The sequence below is a fragment of the Anoplophora glabripennis genome, unplaced genomic scaffold (assembly GCF_000390285.2).
Source record: "Anoplophora glabripennis isolate ALB-LARVAE unplaced genomic scaffold, Agla_2.0 scaffold254, whole genome shotgun sequence".
Classification (NCBI taxonomy): Eukaryota; Metazoa; Arthropoda; class Insecta; order Coleoptera; family Cerambycidae; genus Anoplophora; species Anoplophora glabripennis.
Window position 1 is genome coordinate 358,609 of NW_019416482.1, and position 24,293 is coordinate 382,901.

The 24,293-nt window shown below is 34.3% G+C and overlaps 1 protein-coding gene across 1 annotated transcript in view; it reads left to right on the plus strand.

Moving 5' to 3' along the window:
• Window positions 1-24,293, plus strand: part of LOC108908135 (CD109 antigen) — a 69,117-nt gene that overhangs the window by 34,762 nt on the left and 10,062 nt on the right. The window contains exons 2-11 of the mRNA XM_018712067.1: window positions 12,905-13,435; window positions 13,858-14,038; window positions 14,402-14,570; window positions 14,624-14,877; window positions 14,932-15,315; window positions 15,372-15,596; window positions 15,655-15,883; window positions 21,999-22,132; window positions 22,186-22,437; window positions 22,513-22,966. Of these exons, the coding sequence (XP_018567583.1) occupies window positions 12,918-13,435; window positions 13,858-14,038; window positions 14,402-14,570; window positions 14,624-14,877; window positions 14,932-15,315; window positions 15,372-15,596; window positions 15,655-15,883; window positions 21,999-22,132; window positions 22,186-22,437; window positions 22,513-22,966 (2,800 nt within the window). The 5' untranslated portion in view covers window positions 12,905-12,917. The remainder of the gene's footprint in view (window positions 1-12,904; window positions 13,436-13,857; window positions 14,039-14,401; window positions 14,571-14,623; window positions 14,878-14,931; window positions 15,316-15,371; window positions 15,597-15,654; window positions 15,884-21,998; window positions 22,133-22,185; window positions 22,438-22,512; window positions 22,967-24,293) is intronic.

Genomic DNA, 24,293 nt, shown 5'->3' on the forward strand with positions numbered 1-24,293 from the left:
CGCTGAGTTATTTAAAGAAAACTACTAAAATAAATTTTTTTCACGATTAAATTGTTAATAACTTTTTTCCTGATAAAATACTTTGTCAGCAAATTAGTCTGTTATTGTACTCATCATTTAAAGTATTCCTGTGTAGTTATTTCCGAGTTATCAAGTAATTTTTCGGCCTTTGCCGACTGGACTATATTAAAACAGTCTGTTTTTACAAAATTATTCACCATTGCTGTTTCGCTTTGTCATTTCCTTAGTTTCATACAGTTTTCTTAAAAACAGGTGACAACTGACAATACCGAACTTTTAGTAAGCACCTCAACAAGATGATTGTTTCAATTTCCTATTGCATCCCGAACTGTACTATTGTAGTGATTTTAAATTTTGAAAAATAGTGAAAATGTAAATTGAACTCAAATAAATAGAGAAATATGACATTTTAAGATTAGATAATTTTATATCAATTTTTTCTCAAAGTTATACTGAAGCTGTAAAGAATTTCAGATATACAAATTCGGCCTCCCTCGTAATTCTTATCTGACTTCGCGATCTGGTTTAGGACAAAAACTCGGCAGGTTGGTAATTTGCCACTGAACAACAGTTACGTTTTGATTTAGGTCCGCCATCGATTCTGAAAGGTAAACGACCCACTAGGGAATAGTTTCGCGCGAACTCTATGGCCATTATTACAAGCGAGCTCAAATCCACAAGCTTGACAGTCTCATGATGAGTTCACGTCAAATTTAACATGTGAAAATGTATAAATAATCTGGTATTTTCTCCTGAATACCCTAAGCATGTTAAGGGGATACACCCTCATGTCCCTCATATTGGAATCGTATTGAGCGACGGTTCCTGGGATGGTGCACAGTCAAGTATTTTTTTATCAGAGTCTCTGTGTGTGCTGATCTAAATTTATAATGTATGGGTTTCCTGTGAAGCTTCAGGAACTTTAATTGCTTTGCCTCCTTGGAGAGCTAGTGTGTGACGGCTGTAGGCGCTGCCGCGTCTCTCTAAGGATATTCACCGCAGGTAAGACCAGCCTGGGTGGTGTGCTTTAAGAGTACTGGGAGCTTTGAGCTCGGATTGGTATTTTTTGTGAGAAATATAACTCGAACTTGTATTAATAACAATAAATGAGAGCAACTACTGCATATGCGAAAGCACAAAAAATTTGGAGCGTACTTTGAGTACTGGCCAAGTTCCGAACACTGGTTATTAAACAGCGTGCTGACGTTCGAACGCAGTTGACGCTCTCTCGGCAGGGCCGATTGATGCGTGGACCGATTCAGTCCGAAAAATATAAGTTTTGGAAAGCCGTTCCTTTGTAGATTGCGGACGTCCCCAGAAGGTTGGGATCCTGAAACTGAAAATGATTGTGGTCAGTGCTGACCCTGAATCCGAGAATTTTCGAAACATGGGGATCTTTTTGATTGATAAAATTTTTGGAAACAGGTTAATTGCAACTTTGCAAACAAACTTTTCCCTTTATTCTGTTTTTTTTTTAATATGTTAACAGTTATACTGACCATTGTCATTTATTTAGCTATACTTTCTTCCAACATCTATGTTTTACTTATTCACTTTCGATTTTGGAACATTATCGACAAAAAGATATTGTACGAGTAGCAGAGAACTATTTAAATATAAAGTGCTTGTCTTTCCCTTTATGCTCCAATTAGCATGACATAAAAAGCGTTGGTTTTTGTTGCAAACTACGATATTAAAAATACGTTTATTACAAGTTAATCTTTGGGTGCATTCTGTACTATGTACAATGTAGAATGCTATTGGAGGAACCGAAATTAAATTATTCAAAATTTAATCAATTCATTGTCACGGTAATAAGATATTAAAGATGATATACAAGTTGATTTCACTTTAAATTCAGCAACTGCAGGAATACATTACTTGCCGAAGAATAAGCAGAGTTTGTTCTATAAACTTTTTTCCTGGGGCACGTGGTATTCGAAATACAGGGTGTTTAATTTTCCAAAAAATATATATTTTCTGTCATATCTTCATATTACTCTGAACGATTTGAATGAAATTTATTACGTAATTCTATTCTAATTTTATTGAATGTAATATTAACTTCGTGGCATTAACCAATGGCGTGCTACTGAAGGTGCCGCTTTCCCAAGAAAAAAATACGCCACTGGCAGTTTTTTGTAGAAATTTAGTCCACCTACTCATATTTGTTTAAAATCATTGCAAAAATTTATTCTTTTGTCTGTAATTATCAGTTAGTAAGCTTTGCGATGATCTCGTTTAAATATTAAAGCTATAGTCTGTTTGGAAATGAAAGAGAGTAATAAAAGCTCATTATGTATGCAATTCATCGATAACATATTTTTTCTGATCTTTATTAAGATTGACAAGTGTCAAAAGTTCCTTTTTAACCATATTTGTTTCAAAAGAAATGTTTTTTCCGGATAACCATTGAATTATATTGGCTTTCCTCCAAGCAGTCGTAGGCGTCCGCTCTGTCTGCCGTGAATGGTAACTGGCATTATCCATGACAATTACAGACCCCGGAGGAATAAGATCCAACATCTGTGTAAAATACTCTTCGAAAACATCTGCGTTCATGTCTTCGTGATAGTCACCTGTATTTTTAGATTCAAATAAAAGTAAACCGCCATCTACAAAACCACTGGCACTACCTATATGTGTCACTATTAATCTTCGCCCTTTACCTGAAGGTGCCTTGAACCCTGTTGAAAGTCCATCCAAAAATGCTTGTCGAAAACTTTTTACATTTTTATCTTGCCATACTTTTGTTACAGTATATCCCTCGTTGACCCAAGTTTCGTCTAGATAATAAATATTCCTCCCTTCGTCACGGAATTTTCTAATTGATCTTAAGTAGGATCTTCGCCAACAAATAATTTCATCTTTATCGATAAGAACTGACTTCCTGTTCTGCTTTTCCCAGCAAAAATTCAACTCTCGTAAGACGGCCCATAATTTGCTTCTACTGATTTTTGGCAAATCGTTGTCCTCTGAAAGTTCACTTAAAATTTTGTTTAGCGTTGGTATTTCTTTTTTAAAATAAAATGAGTGTACTTTTCTGCGAATGACATTTTTGAAGAAATCATCTATAACGACTTTTGACCTCCCTGTAGATGATTTTGGGGGATTTACAGTATCTTGTTCATTTTTTGTTTCCTTTAAAAGTCTGTAGATAGTCGATTTTCCAATCCCTGTCATTTTTGTTAGCATTAGTGTTACCCGATAATTACCTGAAACGAAATATTACCACGCCCATGGCCGGTTCTTATCTCGGGGTTTTATTACTCTCCTTCATTTCCAAACAGAGTATAGCTTTGTTTATTTATTTCTGAGGCTGCAGTCCTTGTTGGGCTTATGAACACGAGGCGAATTGTGGCAAAGAATAGAGGAAAATTGAAATCTCCTCAGGGAAAACCATGTCATGATAAGTTCCTCTATAAATATATTAGATGTCAAAAGTGTATCGATGCGGAAGGACTTCGTTTTGGACAGTTTTTGTAGGACTTGTACCAAATATCTCCTAAACGACTGCTACTATTAAAAACACCAAGAAACATTTTTCATTCCAAAGATTTATAACAAACAAGAAGAATTTTCATCTCATAAAATTTAAATAATCCCAACCAATGCAACGTCTTGAAAAAAATTATAAAATTTGACGTAGCCTGATGTAGTGTCTGTAACTCAAGACACGTAGTTTTCCAATGACTTAGTTGTGATTTCATTTGATTTGTATCCGAGTTCGGTGGTTTCGCAAGATTAACCGTAAGAAAACATAGAATTTTTTAGGTACCTGTTCGGATGGATAGAAATCTAATACCCAGGATTATTAATAGTCATTTAGCCGACCTTGGTTTTAGAATTAAGAATACAGTAATAAATAGATAATGAATACCTACTTTCGTCAATTTTAAATGTAAATATATTCATCATCTAAAGCTCATCTAACAGTGCATATATTAGTTGAATAACCGCAAATATGTACTGGGTAGGCCAAATTCGACAGTTTGGAGAGGGGGAAAGAGTTTGTTCTATTTCCTGGAAAGATAGAAAAAAAGTAGTTCAATAATGCATTTCCGTATCTTGCTTGATTCGTGTTAGAGAGAGAGCTTTTAAAAAATACTTTAAAAAAAATTGCTTAATTATTATTTTAAAGGAAATCTTACACATATTTCAGAAGTCGAAAAATATTCAGGATATTACATTAAAAAAAATACATTGTGTAAAATACTGGAAGTTATAGAAGAGTGTCTCGTATGCCCCTGTATTCTATACAAAAATCTCTTAACAAAATTTAAATATTTTCATAAATAAAAGGGTTATAGGTTATAAGGCATCATGGAAACATCTTGTATCTCATTTTGTAGATAATTTTACTCCCTACAAGCTGTCTGAGAGTCACTTTTCGCTAAAATTGATGGTTTTCCCTGCAAATTGAAAAAACTGTTTTCCTTACTTATTTGTTTAAATAGAAAGTTAGCTAATAAAATTTTTTTACTCACGAGATGAGAGATGTCTTGTATTATGTTCCATTAGACAATTTTACAATAATATCGCGCATAGGAATTTTTTCGAGTTTCTCTTTTATTTTCGCTAATTTTCCTGGTGTAATAAGTTTTACACCAGCTTTAAGCATTTGGCTTCAACCTCCGGAAAATCTTTATTATTTGAACCTTTTTTGGGTTTATTAGCCTCCTGTGGTTACTGTCACGAAAACATTGATTTATCACTAGTTTTATAAACAGTTCTAAAAAATCTGCTGATTATCAAAAAGCCGAGATTGTTACTTGGGGTTCAACGTTCTTTTAATCATTATTTCCCTTTATACCCGCTACCAGACCTACCTACCCGGCAAATTATAATTCCTGCTCCGTATGCAAACCGGACCCCAACAGGCCGGTTGATAAGAGCAAATCCAGCTAGGGCCAGCCACCCTTCCCACGATTTTCGGCATTATTTAGTATTAGCGAGAGGATTAGGGGCCGCCGCCACCCTCGCGGCGCATCCCCTTCGCTTCACACGTGCCGGATCGCGCCGGTGTTTGTGGACCGGATGCCGGATATTTGGTTCGTTTTGTGTGAACCACCCGCTTTCCTATTTTCGTCTAATTTTTGTTTACGGCGGCTGAGGTAGAAGTTGGCGGTGGAGGCGTGTGTAGCACGTGTGATAGTAAAAAAATATGGGCAACGTCAAACAAAATACATCTGTTGGACAAACGTTTGATGCCTATAGAGCGTGTTTTAATATGGTACGGAGCCATAAATCATTTTTAAATATGCCACAGATATACCATTAGATTTCTTGATATTCATGGAAACTATGGTAATCCCTACGCATTATTAAAAATCTTAAATACAGTCTACCTGTACACTAAGATTTGACATTAGTTGAGGTGTTATTGTGTTAGTGGCAAGGGTATTGAAAGGTAGAATAAACTGTCATAGTAAAAATGTGGAGTCTGTCCGAGTATACTCATGCTAAACGTATAAAAAAGTGTGCGATATGAGTGAAACCAGAAACATATTGTATGAAGCGTGTTTGCAATTCAAACAAAGCGCTCCGCCCTCTGGCGGAGCTAGTTAGTACTTAAAGAAAACAGATAAAAAGCAAACAAAGCAAATTGTGGTATTCTATTTATTTAAAATTAATTGTCTTTGGGAAAATTGAATTTAGCCCAAGAAAAACTAGTAATGCTGTAAACAACATATTTTGTAGTGTAGCAGGAAGCAAAAATGAAGATGATAGATGTTTAACAGTTCGTTGATATAGTTGATAATAATACAATGAAGAAGAAGGTGGACATGAGATATAACTTCTAAATCCAAATAGATATTTTTCGAAAACGAGGAATTTTATCGAAGTAAATCCATTTTTTTTTGTAAAAAATGTTTGATTGGCATTTTTGAGACCTCCCATTGTTTTATATTTCGATATAAAAAATGTGTAATTAAGTACTTAAAGTATTCTGCAAGGGACAATCTGATTGTAAAAAAACGAGGATGGGTAATTAAAGTAATTAATTCATTTTAACCTGATGGAGATGAATAATTTTCCAAAGGAGTAATACACTAGACACAGAAATTAAGGGATATTAAAAAAAATCCCAAAATTTTGGGAAATTTGGAGGGAAATGGTCGCAGAGAGAATTAAAAAAAAAAAGGAAATTGAAGCTTCAACGGAAAAAAAATTGTAAATTTTTGCTTTTTTTTAAAAAGGGTCTATGGACTTAAAAAAATTTTTTTCAGTTTTTTTAGAATCATGAACGTTTTTTGATGAAGAAAATATGGATTATTGCTAAAACATTTTTAACTTAAAAAAATGAAAGAAAAACTACTTATTACATTGATTTTCAGCAAAACGACAAAAAACATTTCGGGCACTGGAAAAAAAATCGCAGCATTTGGAATTATCAGGGTTTCTTTAGAACACTTTGAGGTTGAAAAGTTACAGTCGACATCCTTAGTTTATGCATTATTTGCGAAGTTATGCCAAGTTATTAAATATCCCTAATTATGCAATTTTTTTTACCTCTTTTCTAACACATTCATTTTCTAACACAACAATTTGACACACTGAAATTTTTTTTTTATCAAAAACCGATAATTACGACTCGTAGATAATATTTTACAGTTTTCAAAACCCTGCTTGAATTTTCCGTACGAACATTATTTTCCGGGTGCCAAAATCAAAAATGATTTTTTTTGCTTTGATCGACGATAACTCAGCGGCAAATAATGGTACAAGGCTCCGGAGCCGCAGAAATTAAAGAGAATTAAATTATCTAAAAGAGCTTTATGATGAAATTATATAAAAAAATGTTTTTGAAGTCCATAGACCTTTTAAAAAAAAAGCAAAAATTAACCATTTTTTTCCGTTGATTTTCTTATGATTACTCAAAAACTGCTGATGCTAAAAAATTTTAAACTGCAGATCTAAAAACTAGACACTTGAAGCTTCAATTTCCTTTTTTTATTCTCTCTACGACCATTTCCCTCCATGTTACAGCTCTTTGAAAATCACCGAAAATTTTGGGAGTTTTTTTAATATCTCTTAATTTCTGTGCCTAATGTATAATAAGTCAAGTAGAACCAATACTGGACATGTAATTAAACTATTTCTACGTCACCACCTTTCTTATTTAAAAAGTAATTAAAAACTCATTTTTACACAAGACATGAATGCTCTTTATTTCCTTGTATTGGGTATTTCCCATACCTATACATAATAGAACATAAAGAGCTGAATACTTTAGTAAAGCTTAAATAAAATCAATCAGTTTAATGAGATTTATATTACTGATATGAATTTCTGTGTATAAAAAATGACAAATATTGCAAAATTAGTACATACTACTATATTTATTATCGTAAAGGATTTGATTCCTCGCAGCAGACAAACGCATAGATCCAAAGAGAAAAGAAAAATCTTCAGAAATGATCACAAGTCACGTGACCGCTGCGCTTAGGCAATCAACATTACACGTTGGTACTATCAACTAAAAATCCCTAAATCTTAACCTCGTCAATATTAATCACTCATTTGCAATAACCAATGACAAACTGTTGCGTCTACGTTTGAGAAAATGCGATCGCAGATCGGATGAATAAATTGTTAGGAAAAATTACACCAATCACAAGCCGGTGAAACAGAATTTTGTGTTCTAACGTAACCTTGTTCTTATTGTTTCAATAACTTTTACCGAAATTGAACTGCCAAACGCGAAGGAAATAATAAAATAACTATTTCAAACAAAATTACTGGTAACGTGGCTTATAATGATTATAAGAGGGCTCTGTATTACCTGCACACACAGACTAACCTGTGTAAAGAGTTGACGAAAAAAAAAACTATAGTATTTCTCACACAAATAATCTTTGACACTCATCCGATAATATCTATACGAGTATACAGGGTGTATCAGAAATAATTGACAACATTTTAGCCACACATCAAAAGCAATAACATCTAATATCTTTTTCGAAAATTTCTTAGTAGTTAAGTTAATATAAAAAATTTTATTTTACATTTTCCCCGCTACTGGACCATAAGTCGAAATACGTTCAATAAAACATACGAATACGTCGATTAAACATTTTTTTAAGCCGTAGGCTGTTCGTTAGCGTTTACAAATGACTTACTCAGCAAATGTCACTGAGACCATTGAACATTGACGTCATTGACTTGGTCTACCACAGACCACTGATACAACGGTAGCAGAAGATAAAAGCGCATACTGTATTACTTACAATTTGCAACCAGCGCCCTCATTAGCGGTATGATGATCTCCTGCTTAAACGTAGGCCATATTCTTGACTAATCTGATAATTCTTCTATCCAGTATTTATGCGCTATTTTAACAAGATTTTTACTTATTTTAAATTTGACTGGACATTTTGAACCTGACGTATGACGGTACAATTTGAATCAGTGGAGTTGATATACTTACCCTGCTATGTTTCCAGATTTTACCGGTCTAAGAAGAGCAGTCTCGAACTGGTACAAATCGGAATATATAACAAACAGCTGTTTCATGCAACACAGTAAATAAATATGAGGTGGTTTAATTTCCTTTTTATACATTCATACACTTGAGGCGGATTAGGACTAAAATATATAAATCCCGGCTTAATACGTGTCGGCTTTTTCAGAGATTTTGTATAAATTAGTACAACTACGAAACGTTTACAAGGGATTTGTTGTTAAACTGACATCCGTTCTTTGATCAGCGTGTTACAGTTGGATTAAAATTAAATAGATCGGCACATTTACAAAGTTGGAATTTACCGACGCCATGACATATCGCTATCGCATGACGCTATGGCGTATTTCGACTTGTGTGAATCATTTCGACCAGTTCAAAATGTGCCATCTTAAGAAAACAGTACCCTTTTACTAGAAAAAGTTAATGTTCTGTTAATTTTTTCCAGTAGTTTAATATTTTTTGTAATGACCGAAAGTAAATCGTACATTCCAGAGTCGTACGGCGTTTTCATATGACGCGATGAAAAGTAGACATATTTGTAGGTTAATTAGATTATGTAGATAGGTTATTTTTATATACAACGGCCCAAATAAAGAAACCAAGCAATTTTTATCAATAATTAAAAAATAAAATGCAACAGTTGAACTAGAGACTCATCTGCAACTGATAGAACAAAGGTTAATTGCCGCTGATGAGAGTATGTATGACACTGTACGGAAATACGGATTATGAAATGTTTGGATCGACAAATGTGTATTTGACCTTAAAGTACTTCTGAAATTTCAAGAATCTGGATTTTATAGCATATTACACTCGTTTCAAACACTAATAAAAAAATTGTACATCTTAACAAATACGACGTTTGTGTGTAGCTTTTGGGTTACTTTACCGCACACCAAAATTGTATTTGCATTTACCGGCATATTATCTCAAGTTAACTCAGTATATTTTAACTGAATTTTATCTTGAAATTCTATTCCAGCGTATATCTACCCTTAATTTCCTGGAATGTATCGTGTTCATAAAGTGTTCCCTAGGGCGTAATATATATTTTGAATTAAAAAAGTAGGGTAAATTCCTTTTATGTACCTACCACACTGTAAAGATGTGTCAGTTATTTTATTTCATATATTTTAAATATATCATTAGGTACCTATGAAGACTGTAACCATTATTTTATTCTATCAGTAACAAGTGGACACTATTGCATATCCACTATCCAGGGAGACATTTATTACCCCTCTTATTTTTATGTTACAAAATTACCATATATATCGTCTATCATTTCTGTGTTCGTGTCATGTCAGCGCCGTGTTTCGAATCCGGCCCTGGTTTTTACGTCAAGTACGATTCACTCACGGATACCATGAGATTATGTACCTACTCTTTTATTTTAAATTTTCTCCTACTTGGATTTAACGGATACTCAAAGGTACAAATCCGAAATAGTAAAATAGTCTAGTACAATAAGTTAAAATAAAGAATATTTTTAAACAGTATTCGGACATGATTAATTTTATTTAAAGAAATTCATGAAAATAAATCAACCAGACATGTTTACTTCCCTTTACTTTAACATGAAACAGAAACTATTACAACGAGCTATTAGATGCATTTAAAATTCAGTAGAAACTGGAACTACACAACAGAACCTTTCTTTTCAATAGGGTTATGTTATGCTAATGCTAATATTAAATTAACTGAGACCGCAGTTTGTTAGATCAGGGGTGCTGTTGATGTCTCCCTTTCAAACAGTTTTTTTTAAATCGATATCTTTATTTGCTGGCATTCTTTTTGTCAGACATGCACGACTGACGAAGTCCATTCAATCGTTTCGCGACTGCCTACTGTCACTGTCTACATCACCTACCAAGACTTGCAGACCATGAAATTATTTCTGTTCAATTAAACAGGTGATAAGCATCCATCATGGTGTCATATTGTTTGGTCGATAATAACTCAAAGCCTCCTCCCCCAGCCCAATTTGCGACGACCTAGCCCAATACCCAATTTCCTTTGAGGATTTATGTATTTTAGTTTACAAACAAGCTTATATTACATTATTTGTGTTTTTTACTACTTTGCGACGTATTGACTTACTTTGTCAGATAATCGGTCCACCCCCATCAAAATACCATTAGGAGTTAGGGAATGGAGGACTTCATTCATATTTCATTTGATTAATGGCACCAATTCGTTTAATCGGCGTATTTGGGTAGTACGATTGGTTTACATTTGCCACACGAGTTTTATAAAATAGTAAAAATAGTTACAGTCCGTAAGTACGATATTTGTTGAGATAGAATTCCAAGAAGACCCCTGCGTCACTTTCTTGGAATTAACCGCATTCGACATCCGAGGACATTGGCGGCGTGGCGTTCACCGTAGCAGCTTGCAGTGCATACTGTATTTTGCAGTTGCGAAGGCGTGTTTCTTCGTAAGTCTTGCGCATTCTCAGGGTCATTTCTTATTAAAATAAAGGTGAAAAATAAAAGAAAGGATTTTAATTCCCATTCGAAGAATGTATATATTTTATTTACCTTATACATACATATTTAAAAATTCTGAAAATAACGGAAAATTCCAAGTAGAATTATCTATTTAGTATATTATCATGTAGGATATATTAAAATTTAACAAAAAAAATGCTAGTAAACCATTATTTCTCTCTACGAAGTACGAATTCATCATTAAATGTTTCAAGTAAAGATTTTTCAATTTAAAGCAAGTCAGTTGTATGTACATACGAATTAGAAGAGATAAATATTAAACAGATCTTTCGTCTGTTGTTTTTGTTTTTGTACCTACCTATCTACCTATTTCTGTTCAGAAAAATCTCTGATTCTCATGAAATAATCAGTCATCCGATTCATTGGATCCATTCTATCCTCCATTACAAAGAATGGATGGATACTGCCAAAGCCAGAGACAAGTAATTTGTGTGCGGCCTACTGTGACCGAACGGTACCTATCTCTTCTGTTTTGAATACTATCGAAACAAACACACATCATATATACAGCACCTATTCAAATTTGTATTGAGATTATCATTCTTTCTGTAAATAATTAATACCTACAATGTTTACTGTTTTTTTAATTGATTCCAGTAAGCAAAAAAATCTAAGTTGCAGCTAATCAACAATAAACAGTTACATTTAGCTTAGTTCTATATAACTTACCTAATGATCTGTAAAAAAATAATCGCTTTTCATACAAATTCCAGTCTTGCCCTATATTAATAGAAATTAGCTTGCACATTTTTTTGTTTTTCATTTTTCAATTTTGTTGAGCCTGACACTATCATTGGTTGTTTTTTTCTTAATCATTTTGATGCGATGGATTCGATCAATGTGTTATTGATCTGTTTAAAAATTCTAATCTCTGATTGGCTCTACAGAATTCAGCAAGTCTAAGCCTGGATCCACATGCATGCGTGATCACGGATCCGTTGTAACCACGTGACGATCAACATCCAATACGTTTTGACCATGATGGAGTGTCAAGACTGTCAAGTCGCTTTACTGATGTTCAATTGGATGTTAATATTAACATCTAGATGCTCTAGTCTTTTTGTCGTTCCAATAGTTGCTATTAGAAAAAGTCAAAACACATCCAAAGCATCTAGAATCTAGATGTTAATACCGAACTTGCCTTAGATTGGGGTCATGTGCAAAAAAATGTTCTCGGCAACCATAGTTCTATATCCGTACTTTCGTACTGATTTTTCTTATTCTGTGATATTACTATGGATGAAATACCAATACAATTCTCTTTATGTAATTTGGAAAATTTAACAGTAATTCCGCCTTTTATTTAATTGGTTATCTTTAGGGAGAAATTGAAATACTCATATGATAAAAAATTTAAAATTGAATGTTGCTTTAAATTCAACAAATATAAATAAATATCATTTAATACTTCTGTTTTTCTTTTGGATTGTGGATTTAGTACAGTTAATACAAAAACTTTCTCCAATTTTGTTGAAGACTATTGTGTGTACAACTACAAAAAAGAATCTTGTCGGTACAGTTAATAAAATGGTACGTTTCCGTTTCCGCCTTTAATAGTCCTCTAATAGTGTGTAAGAATTAATTCATTGCTAATTAAAAGTAATTCTAGATAGCTATAGATAGATAGATAAGAAATCATAATATACATATACAGGGTGTTCCATTAAAAAAATTAGGTTCTCTGTGGAAGAATAATGAAAAAAGTAAGGGGAGCTAATTGGTTTTTTGGTTTATTATTTTTGGTAAACTGCATCCCTATATGTATATTTATAGTTAACGGGACAGTACATTATGGCATTTATCGTAAAAGTTTTAACTTCTTTTATAACTTAGAAGTTAACTTATTTTTTTTTTAAATAGTGAACATAAGTTAATTAATAATTAATGTTTGGTATTTTTTTTACAGGACACCTATTGGAATGAAGCCAAGGCAGCTGACATGGGTCCCCGCATTACTCGTCTTATACTGTGTCACCGCACAAGACACCAACTCCCAATACACCCCAAATCCTCAGTACACTCCTGGTTCCCAATATAACTCGTACAATTTTAACAACCCCTCTTCCACTGGTGGTCCGAATAGTGACTACAACCCTTATAACCCAGTAACACAAGAACCACAGTATGGTCAGAACAACCCCAATTCACAAAATGTGCCATACGGGCAATTCAATCGGACTGGACAAAACCCATACGGAACTATTGATCCAAATCGCCCCAATGATCCATATGGGAGTCGACCTAATGATCCATATGGAAATAGGCCCAATGATCCCTATGGTAACAGACCCAACGATGCCTATGACAATAGGGACAGGGGAGGCATATACGACGATACGGATTTCTATGGGGGCGACAGAGAGTCTTGGAGGAATCCTTCTTATGTAGGCGGTGGGGGTTCACACTTCAATAGCCACTCAACTATTATTAGAGAGGCGTAAGTAATCTATATATTTTCAATTTTTTTTTAATTTCATTTTACATTAACTTTGAGTAAACATTAACACCTATAATACAAGGCCTCACATCTGACGCGTCATTGCTTAGGGACGTCACTACCAGTGGTTTAAAGACTGTCTAAATGTAAATGACTACCAATGCCTAATATAATAATTTGAACACCCTTGCATGATTCATTACTTGTAAAATACTATCATAAATAATTCTATAACTCGAGGTAATTTAAAATATATTGATATATTTGAGGTTAATGGATTTTATAGTGTAGTGCATTTCAGTACTCTCCACAATAACTTCCGTTACTACTGACGTCACATGCAAAACGTGAGCCTTTATAATTTAGGACCTAGGTGGTAGCAAGGAAATCATTTTATATTGAATAAAAATAACTGCTTTCAGAACATATTTTGCCGTTGCCTCAAAAATGGTACGACCAGGACAATTATACAGAGTTTCTGTAACAGTGCTTAAAGAAAAACAACCGTTGACTGTTAGAGCTTCTATTCAAAGAAATGGAGTTGAAATGTCAGAAGACCACAAACCTGTGAAAGAGGGAATACCAGAAACTCTTTTAATGAGGGTAAGAAATTTAAAAATATGTATATCTTTACTCTATTGTAAAGATATTAAGTTAATTGAAACAAATTTAAAGATTTTTTCTAATAAATCTTATCGAAAGAAGTCTAACAATGTTCTTTGATACCAGAATATCATCCTTGATGTTGGAACAACAAAAATCCAAGATATTGCTTTGAATGGTTACATTAAAGTTAAAAATCTTGTCTGTGGGGTCTAAATTTTTGATATTGAAGAACATTCTTTGACTTCATTCAATAAAATTTTTCCATAAAATGATAAAAAAACAAATATTTTTTAAAATAGATCTGTCTACTACTACCAATTGTTTGTATATTGTTGACAATGAAAATAAAATATTTGACAGGTTCCTACAACTAGTGCTATCGGTGAATATAAACTAAGAGTTGAAGGTCTCTACGAAGATGTTCTGGGAGGTGCTGCATTTGTTAACGAGACGAAATTGACCTTTTCTCAGAGGTCGATGACCATTTTTATACAACTAGACAAACCTGTGTATATGCAAGGTGAAAAAAGTAAGAAAATCGAAATTTTTAATGTTCAAATGAAATATGTAAGGCTGTTTCAGTACATTTCCGAACAATACCAATAAACTTCGACTTAAAAGCTTTCAACGATGCTGTTGATGTGTTTATGCTGAACCCTAATGGACATATTATGAAACGGTGGTTGTCTCGACAATCAAATTTAGGTACGGTCAGTTTGGATTATCAGCTCTCTGATCAACCAGTATTTGGGGAATGGAAAATTAGGGTTATCGCTCAGGGACAAATTGAGGAATCGACATTTTTGGTAGAAGAGTATTATCAAACAAGATTTGAGGTGAAAACGAGTAGATTTTTGCCAAAAAGTGGTATTAATGTTTATGGGTTTTAGGTTAATGTTACCATGCCAGCCTTCTTCTTAAACACAGAGCAGTATATTCACGGACTAGTCATGGCGAATTACACCAGTGGCGCTCCTGTAAAGGGCAATTTAACACTAAAAGCCACAGTGAGGCCTATCAGGCCTATAGATCCTAGTAGAATGATAAACAAAAATATCCCTAGGCCCATGGATGTGCCCAATCAGTATTATGATCCAAATAGAGGCTTTGATCAAAACTATCCTTACAATTATCCTGCGAATAATACATACCGTGATCAGTATAGCAGTTATGACAAGCCAGTAATAGAAAAGTATTTTAATTTTGATGAACAATTGCCATTTTGGTTTAACGTACCTGAAAATTATTACGAACCTGTACCCGTCATGAAATTTGTGAGTTCTGTGCTAACCCACGATAAGTAACTTGTATAAACGTTATTTAATTTCAGTTTGAAGGTGTTTACGAATTTAAATATCCGATTCAGGAACTCTTGCACTACGTTTCCTCCCTAGATGGAATGGAAATTGTCGTTAAGGCCACTGTGGGTGACAGATTTCTCGATGAAGTCGTCGAAGGTTATTCAACTGCTAGAGTGTTCAATTCCTCCATTGAACTAAAATTTTTGGGCGACTCGCCACAGGTTTTCAAACCTGGAATGCCAATAACAGCATATGTCAGTATAAACAAAAATTTTTACTGTTATCGAAATGATATATTAATATTTTTTTTAGCTTGTTGCTTCATACTATGATGGTTCACCTCTGACTACTGAGAACCTACGAAGTAGTGTCCTTGAAGTGACGACTGGAGTAGAAATGAGAGGTGGAGGTAGAAGAGACATACCGATCCGACAGCTGCATCAGATGGATGAAAATCCCGGCATTTGGGAATATAAGATTGATATAAAGCGAGATCTAGGTATAAGTGGACCAAAAGCTTATGAGGAGCTTAGTCAAATAGGTAAAAATATTACCAATTCAATTATTACTAGAAAGGTAGGCAAGTCCGCTGACGCAGACTTGACCTTTCTCACAGGTCTTCGGCCCAAGTACTGTTCCGCAGTGCATTCTCTGTGGGTTAGTAAATAAATAATATAACATTTAAAAAAAAAAGAAAAAATGTAACTCGCCCGCGTTTCGAATCCCGGGCCTCTGGCTGCGCAGTCGCGAGTTTACAAAATGAGCTACGCCGGGTGGAGCTTGCACGGGCTATTTGAAACCTTGGGTCTCCGCAAATGTAAACAGAAAATTGAAAATGTTCAAATCAAGTTTTATCGTCAAAGTAGCTTCTCTAAAAGATCGGCAAAATAACAACTCACCGTGGCCCGATCGGCCGGGAGAATGGGTCAAATGACAAAATTTATTTTGACGTCTTAACTGACGTTTGTCTCCATCTCCGTCTAAATATCAAATATATTTCGGGTATCTCTCTTGCACCAAAGAAAGTCAATTTTCGGCGAGAACTCTTTTTAAAGTGGAAATTTCACATAGAAGGTGCAAACAGATCGCGTTCCGAAAACGACGTTGCGATAAAGGAAGGGCTCGCGAGGAAAGCCTTTGATATGGCAAGTCGCCTCTTTTCGCGGCCGTGTGTGGGAGTGAGAGTAACCTACAGCTTTTAATATAACGAGCGTTCAAATAAAAACGTGGTCAAGTTGGTTCTGAAAATTTGGACGTAATAAATAATAAATAAACGTCATCTGTCAAAGCGCTATATCGCCGCTATCAATTTGAATATTTTCGTTTTAAAAAGCGTTTAAAATGGTGTTTTCTGAAGAACAAAAAGTGTTTATCATAGAGTCCTACTTTAGAAATGGACGCAAGATTGATGGAATATGGAAGTATTCTATTGAGGAATGTTTCATAGAATTTCAAAATCAATTTCCCGGCGTTGTTGAGTACAAAATTTTTCAAAGTGCAGTTCAGCGTTGTGTTAATGTTTTTCGTGAAACGGGCAGTGTAACAAGAAAAGAAGGAAGCGGCCGACCTAAAAAGCGGACTGAAGAATTAAAAGAAAATGTCCAACAAATAATGGAAAATGCGCCAAGAACTTCTGTACGTGTTTTATCACAAATGGTGGGAGTATCAGTCGGTACCTGCCACACAGTGTTAAAAAAAGATTTGCGTTTGTTCTCCTATCGTTTAACTTGTCAGCAAGAACTTCATGAAGTTGATTTTCCGCGACGGGCTGTATTTTGTGAATGGTTTTTAAACAACTACGGTGAACTTCATAATATCACCTTTTTTTCTGATGAAGCCTGGTTTCATTTAAGTGGTTACGTAAACTCACAGAATATGAGAATGTGGTCTTCTGAAAAACCAGATAACTTTTTTGTCGAGGGCCCTCTACACGCTCAAAAAATTGGAGTTTGGTGTGCTCTCAATCGAAGGAGGATTTATGGACCTATTTTTTTTAATGGTACTCTTACTGCGCAAAGGTATAGAGAAGAAATTATCGCTCCTTTTGTTAACCAGCTGGAAGAAAACGAAATTACAAACTTTTACTTTCAACAAGATGGCGCAAGGGCACATACGGCAGGCGAGACGATGAATATGTTGAGGGAAGTTTTCCAAAATCGACTAATAAGTCTCAATGCTGAACATGAATTTCCACCGAGGTCATGTGATATTACGCCGTGTGATTTCTTTTTGTGGCCTTACCTTAAAAACACTATTTTTGAACTGCCTATTCCTGATTTAAACCATCTGCAGGCTCGACTTATAGACAAGATTCGTGAAATTAACAATACCCCGAGCATCTTAGAAAATGTCTTTAATTCTTTGAGGAACAGGTGTGAAAAGTGCTTGGAACAAGGAGGGGGACACTTTCAGCAGCTGCTTTAATTTATTGTTATAACAAGGAGGGGGACACTTTCCGCAGCTCCTTTAATTGTTTGTTATTGTTATCACGATTATTCTTTAAAATAAAGTTATATAGTCATTAACGTTATTGAAACTGACAGCTGCTATACAGCTCGTTGAGAAATGAGGTTAAGTTGGTCGCTATAAGCTACTCCCTACGTCCAATGTGTCAGAGCCAACTTCGACCACGTTTTTATTTGAACGCTCGTTATAAGGATAATGTGTCAGTAACTTGGGAAAGAAAACCCTATTTCACGACTGCCTTGAAATCTCTGTCGTTATTTATATTACGAACATGAGTCGCCATCTAGTATTATCATTCCTAAGCTTGTCTGGTTGCCTAACTATATTACACAGGGTGTAAGTATAAGAGGGTCAGTTTTTTAAGGATAATATTGCATTTTTTCCACTAATCTGATTTTGAGTGTTTTTAAAAAATTTGTATTATTTGCACGATTTATTAAATATTTATTACTAAATGAAAGTAACACTAATTTTAAGTTTTAAAATAACTATTTTGCTTGTTTTATAAAATGCACATAATAAAATATAAATAAAAATACTTATTAATCTGGAAGATTTGAAACATTTTTGAAAACATTTCAAGTTTTTATTAAAAAGAGTCTGTTATTATTTTCTTAAATTACTGTGTTTACTTTTTAAATCACAGTCTCAATGACTTCCCACATTGACCTAGTTTAGATGGGCAAAAAACAAACGGCCAACATTAATTCTGTGCAATGAGAATAGTGCTGCATTTTATCACATTTATTTTAATTTTCTTCAGTTTGAGTTTACAAGGTTTGTAGTATGGTAACTTCGGGTAGTATTAAAATAGAATTTGTGTTATGTGTGTAGATCACATCTGAAGTAAAAGTGTGTAGTGTTTAAATCGCAAGTCAATTGAGCGTTGACCATTAAATTTTACGTTAAACTGAACAAATCCGCTATGGAAACCTTTGTTATGATCCCTGAGACAATGACAAAGCCATGTCCAGAACTCGTGTTTTTGAGTGACATAAAAAAATTCAAAGGTGGCTGGGAAGACGCTGAAGACGAACAACGTGCTGAACATTCGACAATGATCTAAACCAATGAAAATGTGGCCAAACTTTGATATCTGGTTAAGTGTTCGTTTGATAGCACAGGAAATGAATCTAGCGAAGTCCACCGAACATTCAATTCAACTGATGATTTTCAAATGCGGAAAGTGTGGGTGTGATGTTGGTGCTGAAAGTTTTAGGAGATAAGCAGAAGTGACACCGTTAGTAAATTTGGAGCTCGATCCAAATATTTTGGACAAAATGATAACCAGCAACAATTTTTTTTTCAAATATGATCAAGACCAAAAGTGCTAAGTGGCACATAAGCCCTCGACCAAAAAAAGTCCATATGAGCAAATCAAAAGAGAAGACAATGCTCATTCGCTTTAGTGCACAATGTGTGGTCCACCAGGAGTTTGCGCCTGCTGGGAAAATAGTGATTGGTAAATTTTATGTAGAACCTAATCATCTCCAATACTTGGATGCTCCATCATGGCAAAGCATTCTAACTCAGTGCATATATAGGGTGATTCACAACTTATCCAAAAAAAATTGGGAATAGATGCTGCATGAAAAATGGAGTTAATATCGTAAAAAAAATCCTTAATAGTTTCCGAGAAAAAAATTATTGAAGTTATAGTACATTCAACCACTACATAGCTGGACAATTGTAGTCTCTAGTATCATTCGCAATACGCGTGGAGAGCCACGTGGCCTTAACGACTCTGAATACTGAAATCCGTTGTTGCGATAATGTTTACCTGTTATCTGTGGTGTTTATAACAGTTTTTTAGTAGTTAGTGTCAAAAATGGTTTGCGTGTATAGCAACTCCGAGTTGATGGATATCGTTTTAATTTATGGTGAAGCAAGGCAACATTTGTATTATGGTGAAGCATTTGTGTTATGGTGAAGCAAGACATACATCATTTGTGTTAGTTCGTAGAAAGTGAGTAAGATGGACCCAAATGTGTTTACACGTTAGTGGATAAAATTTTGAACAATTGTTGTTGTAACATCGGGTATGTCAAATGATTTTATTATTTAAAAACACAAATTAATTTTATTAATTAATAAAGGCAAAAGCATTTGAATTTGTCGATATAAAATAGGTTCGATAAAATTCTATTTATTTTTTTCCTTGCAAAAGTTTTAGTCCGTTTTTATCACACCGCCATGCCGGTCGCATTGTGCCAGGTCTGGTTTTACAGTGGACCAGTTTCCAGTGCCGTGCAGAAGTGTATTTTTAAATCATTATGAACTGCCCTTTTTGATTTTTTCTTTATAAAATTGTGTTTGTAAGAGTCCCCTGTACATCCAGAATTTTTTTTTGGATAAGTTCTGAATCACCCTATATATAAATTTGTAATAAATTTCTTTTTATGACATCAGTCCTAATACTGGATAAAAACTGTACATATACAGGGTTAGAACTATTTAAAGGGAGACTACAGGGATATCGGAAACCGTTAGTCATACAGGGTGGCTCAAATTACAAAAAAGTTGCACAATTATGGGGCGAGTGTTTTGGTGAAAACAGATCCAAAATATCTTCGATAGTTTCTGAGATATCTCGAAAAAAGTGAAAATATTGATTTTCTATTTTTCGTTATAACTCATTTGTTTTTTAAGATAGCCTCGCGAAATTTTGTATCTAGGCATTATCCAACATAGCGATTTTAATGGTGAGTTCAGATTTTTTCTATCTTCCATTGTTTCAGAGTCGCGATAGTGAACTTTTTTTTTCTTAACTTTTAATTTTTCTGAAATAGTAGGCTGATGTCCGAATTGCCATTTTCTTTAGTGTAAAACATAACATGGTGTTCCATTTAAATTGACAAAGTTAACATCCGGGGCGATTTTGTTTGAACTTCATTTGTTTTTCTACATCATTTTCGAAAACTTCATAAAAAATAGTGCAACTTTTGTATTTCACATTTTTTTTTATAACTCTTAAAACAAAAAAGTTAATGGGGGGGTCAAAATTATCCATAGGATTCATGTCCGGAGTTCTGGTCGGCCAATTAATGAGTCCATCTCTCCCAGTCCATTGTTCACCAAATCTGTTATTTAAAAATTGTTTCACTTGCAAGGTACTATGTGCTGGAGCACCATCATGCTGATATCAGCATTCCACATAACGCATAACCGGCAATGTTTGGAGAAATTCCTCTACATAATTTTGTAGAAGGTCCAAGTACTTAGGCCCATTTAATGTACAGGGTGATTCACTATATTTGACCCCCCTTTAACTTTTTTGTTTTAAGAGTTATAAAAAAATGTGAAATACAAAAGTTGCACTATTTTTTATGAAGTTCTTGAAAATGATGTAGAAAAACAAATGAAGTTCAAACAATATGGCCCGGGATATTAACTTTGTTAATTTAAATGGAACACCATGTTTTACACTAAAGAAAATGACAATTTGGACATCAGCCTACTACTTCAGAAAAATTAAAAAGAAATTCAAATTGCTGCAGACAGACAGGATGTTTTTGTAAAGTGTGATACATCGTTGAATTCGTATTTTTTTTCTTTATCCATCCATGAGGAGAACCAATATGGCGTCCATAAGAAAAAAAAAAGTTGACTATCGCGACTCTGAAACAATGAAAGATAGAAAAAATCTGAACTCACCATTGAAATCGCCATGTTGGATAATGCCTACATACAAAATTCCGTGAGGCTATCTTAAAAAACAAATGAGTTATAATGAAAAATAGAAAATCGATATTTTCACTTTGTCCGAGATATCTCAGAAACTATCGAAGATATCTTGGATCTGTTTTCACCAAAACACTCGCCCCATAATTGTGCAACTTTTTTGTAATTTGAGCCACCCTGTATGATTAACGGTTTCCGATATCCCTGTAGTCTCCCTTTAAATAGTTCTAAGCCTGTATATGCATTGAGAAATATGAGATTTGTCAACACTGCATGCCATAGCTCCCATTGGGTATTCGCTTGAAGCTAGCACATGCAGTTGTTTGAATTTACACTAGCTTGTCTAATGGCGGAGTATGAATATTATGGAAAAAAAAGTTTTCAATTTGAGGAAACAAATTTATGATATTGTTTTTAAAGTCAAAAGGATAAAAATATTTTTCTACACTTTATAACTGTATACAAACTAATATATTTTAAGAATCCTAAAGGGTAAATTATTTTTCTAGGTACATTAAAAATTAATGCCGTTTATAAGGATGGTTACACGGGTCAGAGAGCGCAAGCGGAACTGTTAATGTTGGCCCATTACAGCATGAACGATCAGCATATAAAAGTCGTTACAAGCACCATAAGCCCTAGGGTAAACAAATTATTGGCCTTTACCTAATAAATGATTTATAACTATTTCTTCAGGTCGGAGAATACATGATTTTCCACATAAGGAGCAACTACTACATTGAAAAGTTCAATTATCTCATAATATCAAAAGGTATTGTGTTGTTAACCGGTGACCAAGATATGAACGATTTTGTGAGTACAATGGCGATCGCGTTGAGTGCTGAGATGGCTCCCGTCGCCACGATCATTGTTTGGCACGTGGGTAAATACGGGGATATTCAAGTTGACAGTCTCACTTTTCCAGTGAACGGCATCAGCAGAAATAAGGTAGTTCTTAATATTAATTTTCATTCATAAATAATAGTTCAGATTATAATTGTTTCAAATATTTCTTCCTTTTAGTTCAAAGTATTCATCAATAACAAAAAGGCCCGCACGGGCCAGAAAGTAGAAGTGGCCATTTACGGCGAACCGGGCTCTTACGTTGGATTGTCAGGCATCGACAAAGCATTCTACACCATGCAAGCTGGAAATGAACTGACGTACGCCAAAGTCATCACAAAAATGTCAAAGTTCGACGAACAGTCCAATGGGACCTACCAACATACTTGGTTTTCGCACGAAGGCAATCCCGATGAATTAGTGTACTTCCCGTCCAGCACTTTTGGTATTGATGCCAACAGGACTTTTGAATTCGCCGGACTGGTAGTGTTCAGCGATTTCGTTTTACCTAGGAAGCCTAGTGCCTGTAACGCTACTAATGGGTTTCTAGAATGCTTGAATGGACAGTGCTATCATTTCAGGAAAAGGTGCGATTTCTACAGAGATTGTCAGGATGGAAGCGATGAAGCAGGATGTAAGTACAGTATAATCCCCTTATAGCGGACACCAACGGGAAATATTAAAATGTTCGGTAAATAATAAAAAAAACGCAGAATCCGTCTTATTATTGTAAAAAATATATTTATTGACCAATCTACTTCGGGTCTTTGTTGAAAGAGCTTAAAAAAATTATATAACATTATATTAATAATAAATTCATATTCAGTTATTAAAGTCCACTTTAATTATTTTTTTTGGGTCAAATTCAGCTGGCCGTTCGGGAAAAATGAGGGTACATAGAGGTGCAATTAAACCATTAGATGATTCCAAATCATTTGGTTGAATTAAACGAACAATAGCTAGTAGGTGTATACACTAACCTGGTATCGTCTCGTCTGTACGCTATTACCAGATAATTTTACATATATTTTCGTGTCTTGGTGAAGAATAGTGTTCGCTTCCATATCGAGGGTGTCATATCAGAAGGACGTATATATTCATAAACATCAACACTCTATTCTAATGCATTTTATTTAGGCGTATGAACCAATTCTGCAAAACTATAATATCACAAAGGCGTATGCTCATATGCCCTTCTAATACTCCTGTATTTCTTTTACGCCTGCTAGGCAGTATTGGCTGATACGCCCTCAGCTGATTTGGTAAATTTCACACAACCTTACATTTGGTTAAACTTGTAAATGTTCGTAGATAAAAATTGTGTTGTTTTTTTTGTAAGTGTCTTCAACACCCAGTCAATATTACAACATCGCTGTATTCTGAAGAACTTCGTATAAATAAATTAAAGTATAACAATTTATTGTCTATGTGCTAAGGCAAAGATGCAGTAATTCCTCCAGAATATAAATATTTATGTTTCTTTGCCAGTAATAAATAATTGCTAAAATTCCGATGATGAAGAATTTGATGACGAGACGTCTCTACAAGTACGAGAACGACTTATAAAGAGGAAAAGGCACATACATTAAATGTAACAAATTTTAGTTGGTATTAATACAATTACTGTATTAATAAAGCATATTTTTGTATACTATACGCCTATTATTTAAATAAATTTAATACCCGTTCCACGCACATCCTAATATCAGATGGCGCATTAAATGTTGGCATTTTACTAGATGTTAAATCTCCCCAGTGAACTATAATGTATTGGGCTTGTTATATTGTCAAAATCAACAAATTCATTCTAAATCTTGATTTCTAAAACGTTTTTTTCATTTCCAGTAAAATTTCAGATTTGGTTCGTACGCCCTTCTGATATGACACCCTCAATATTATATAGGGTCCATTTAAGATGTAATATTGTGAAATCCTGCGAAAGCAAAATTGTCCATTACGTA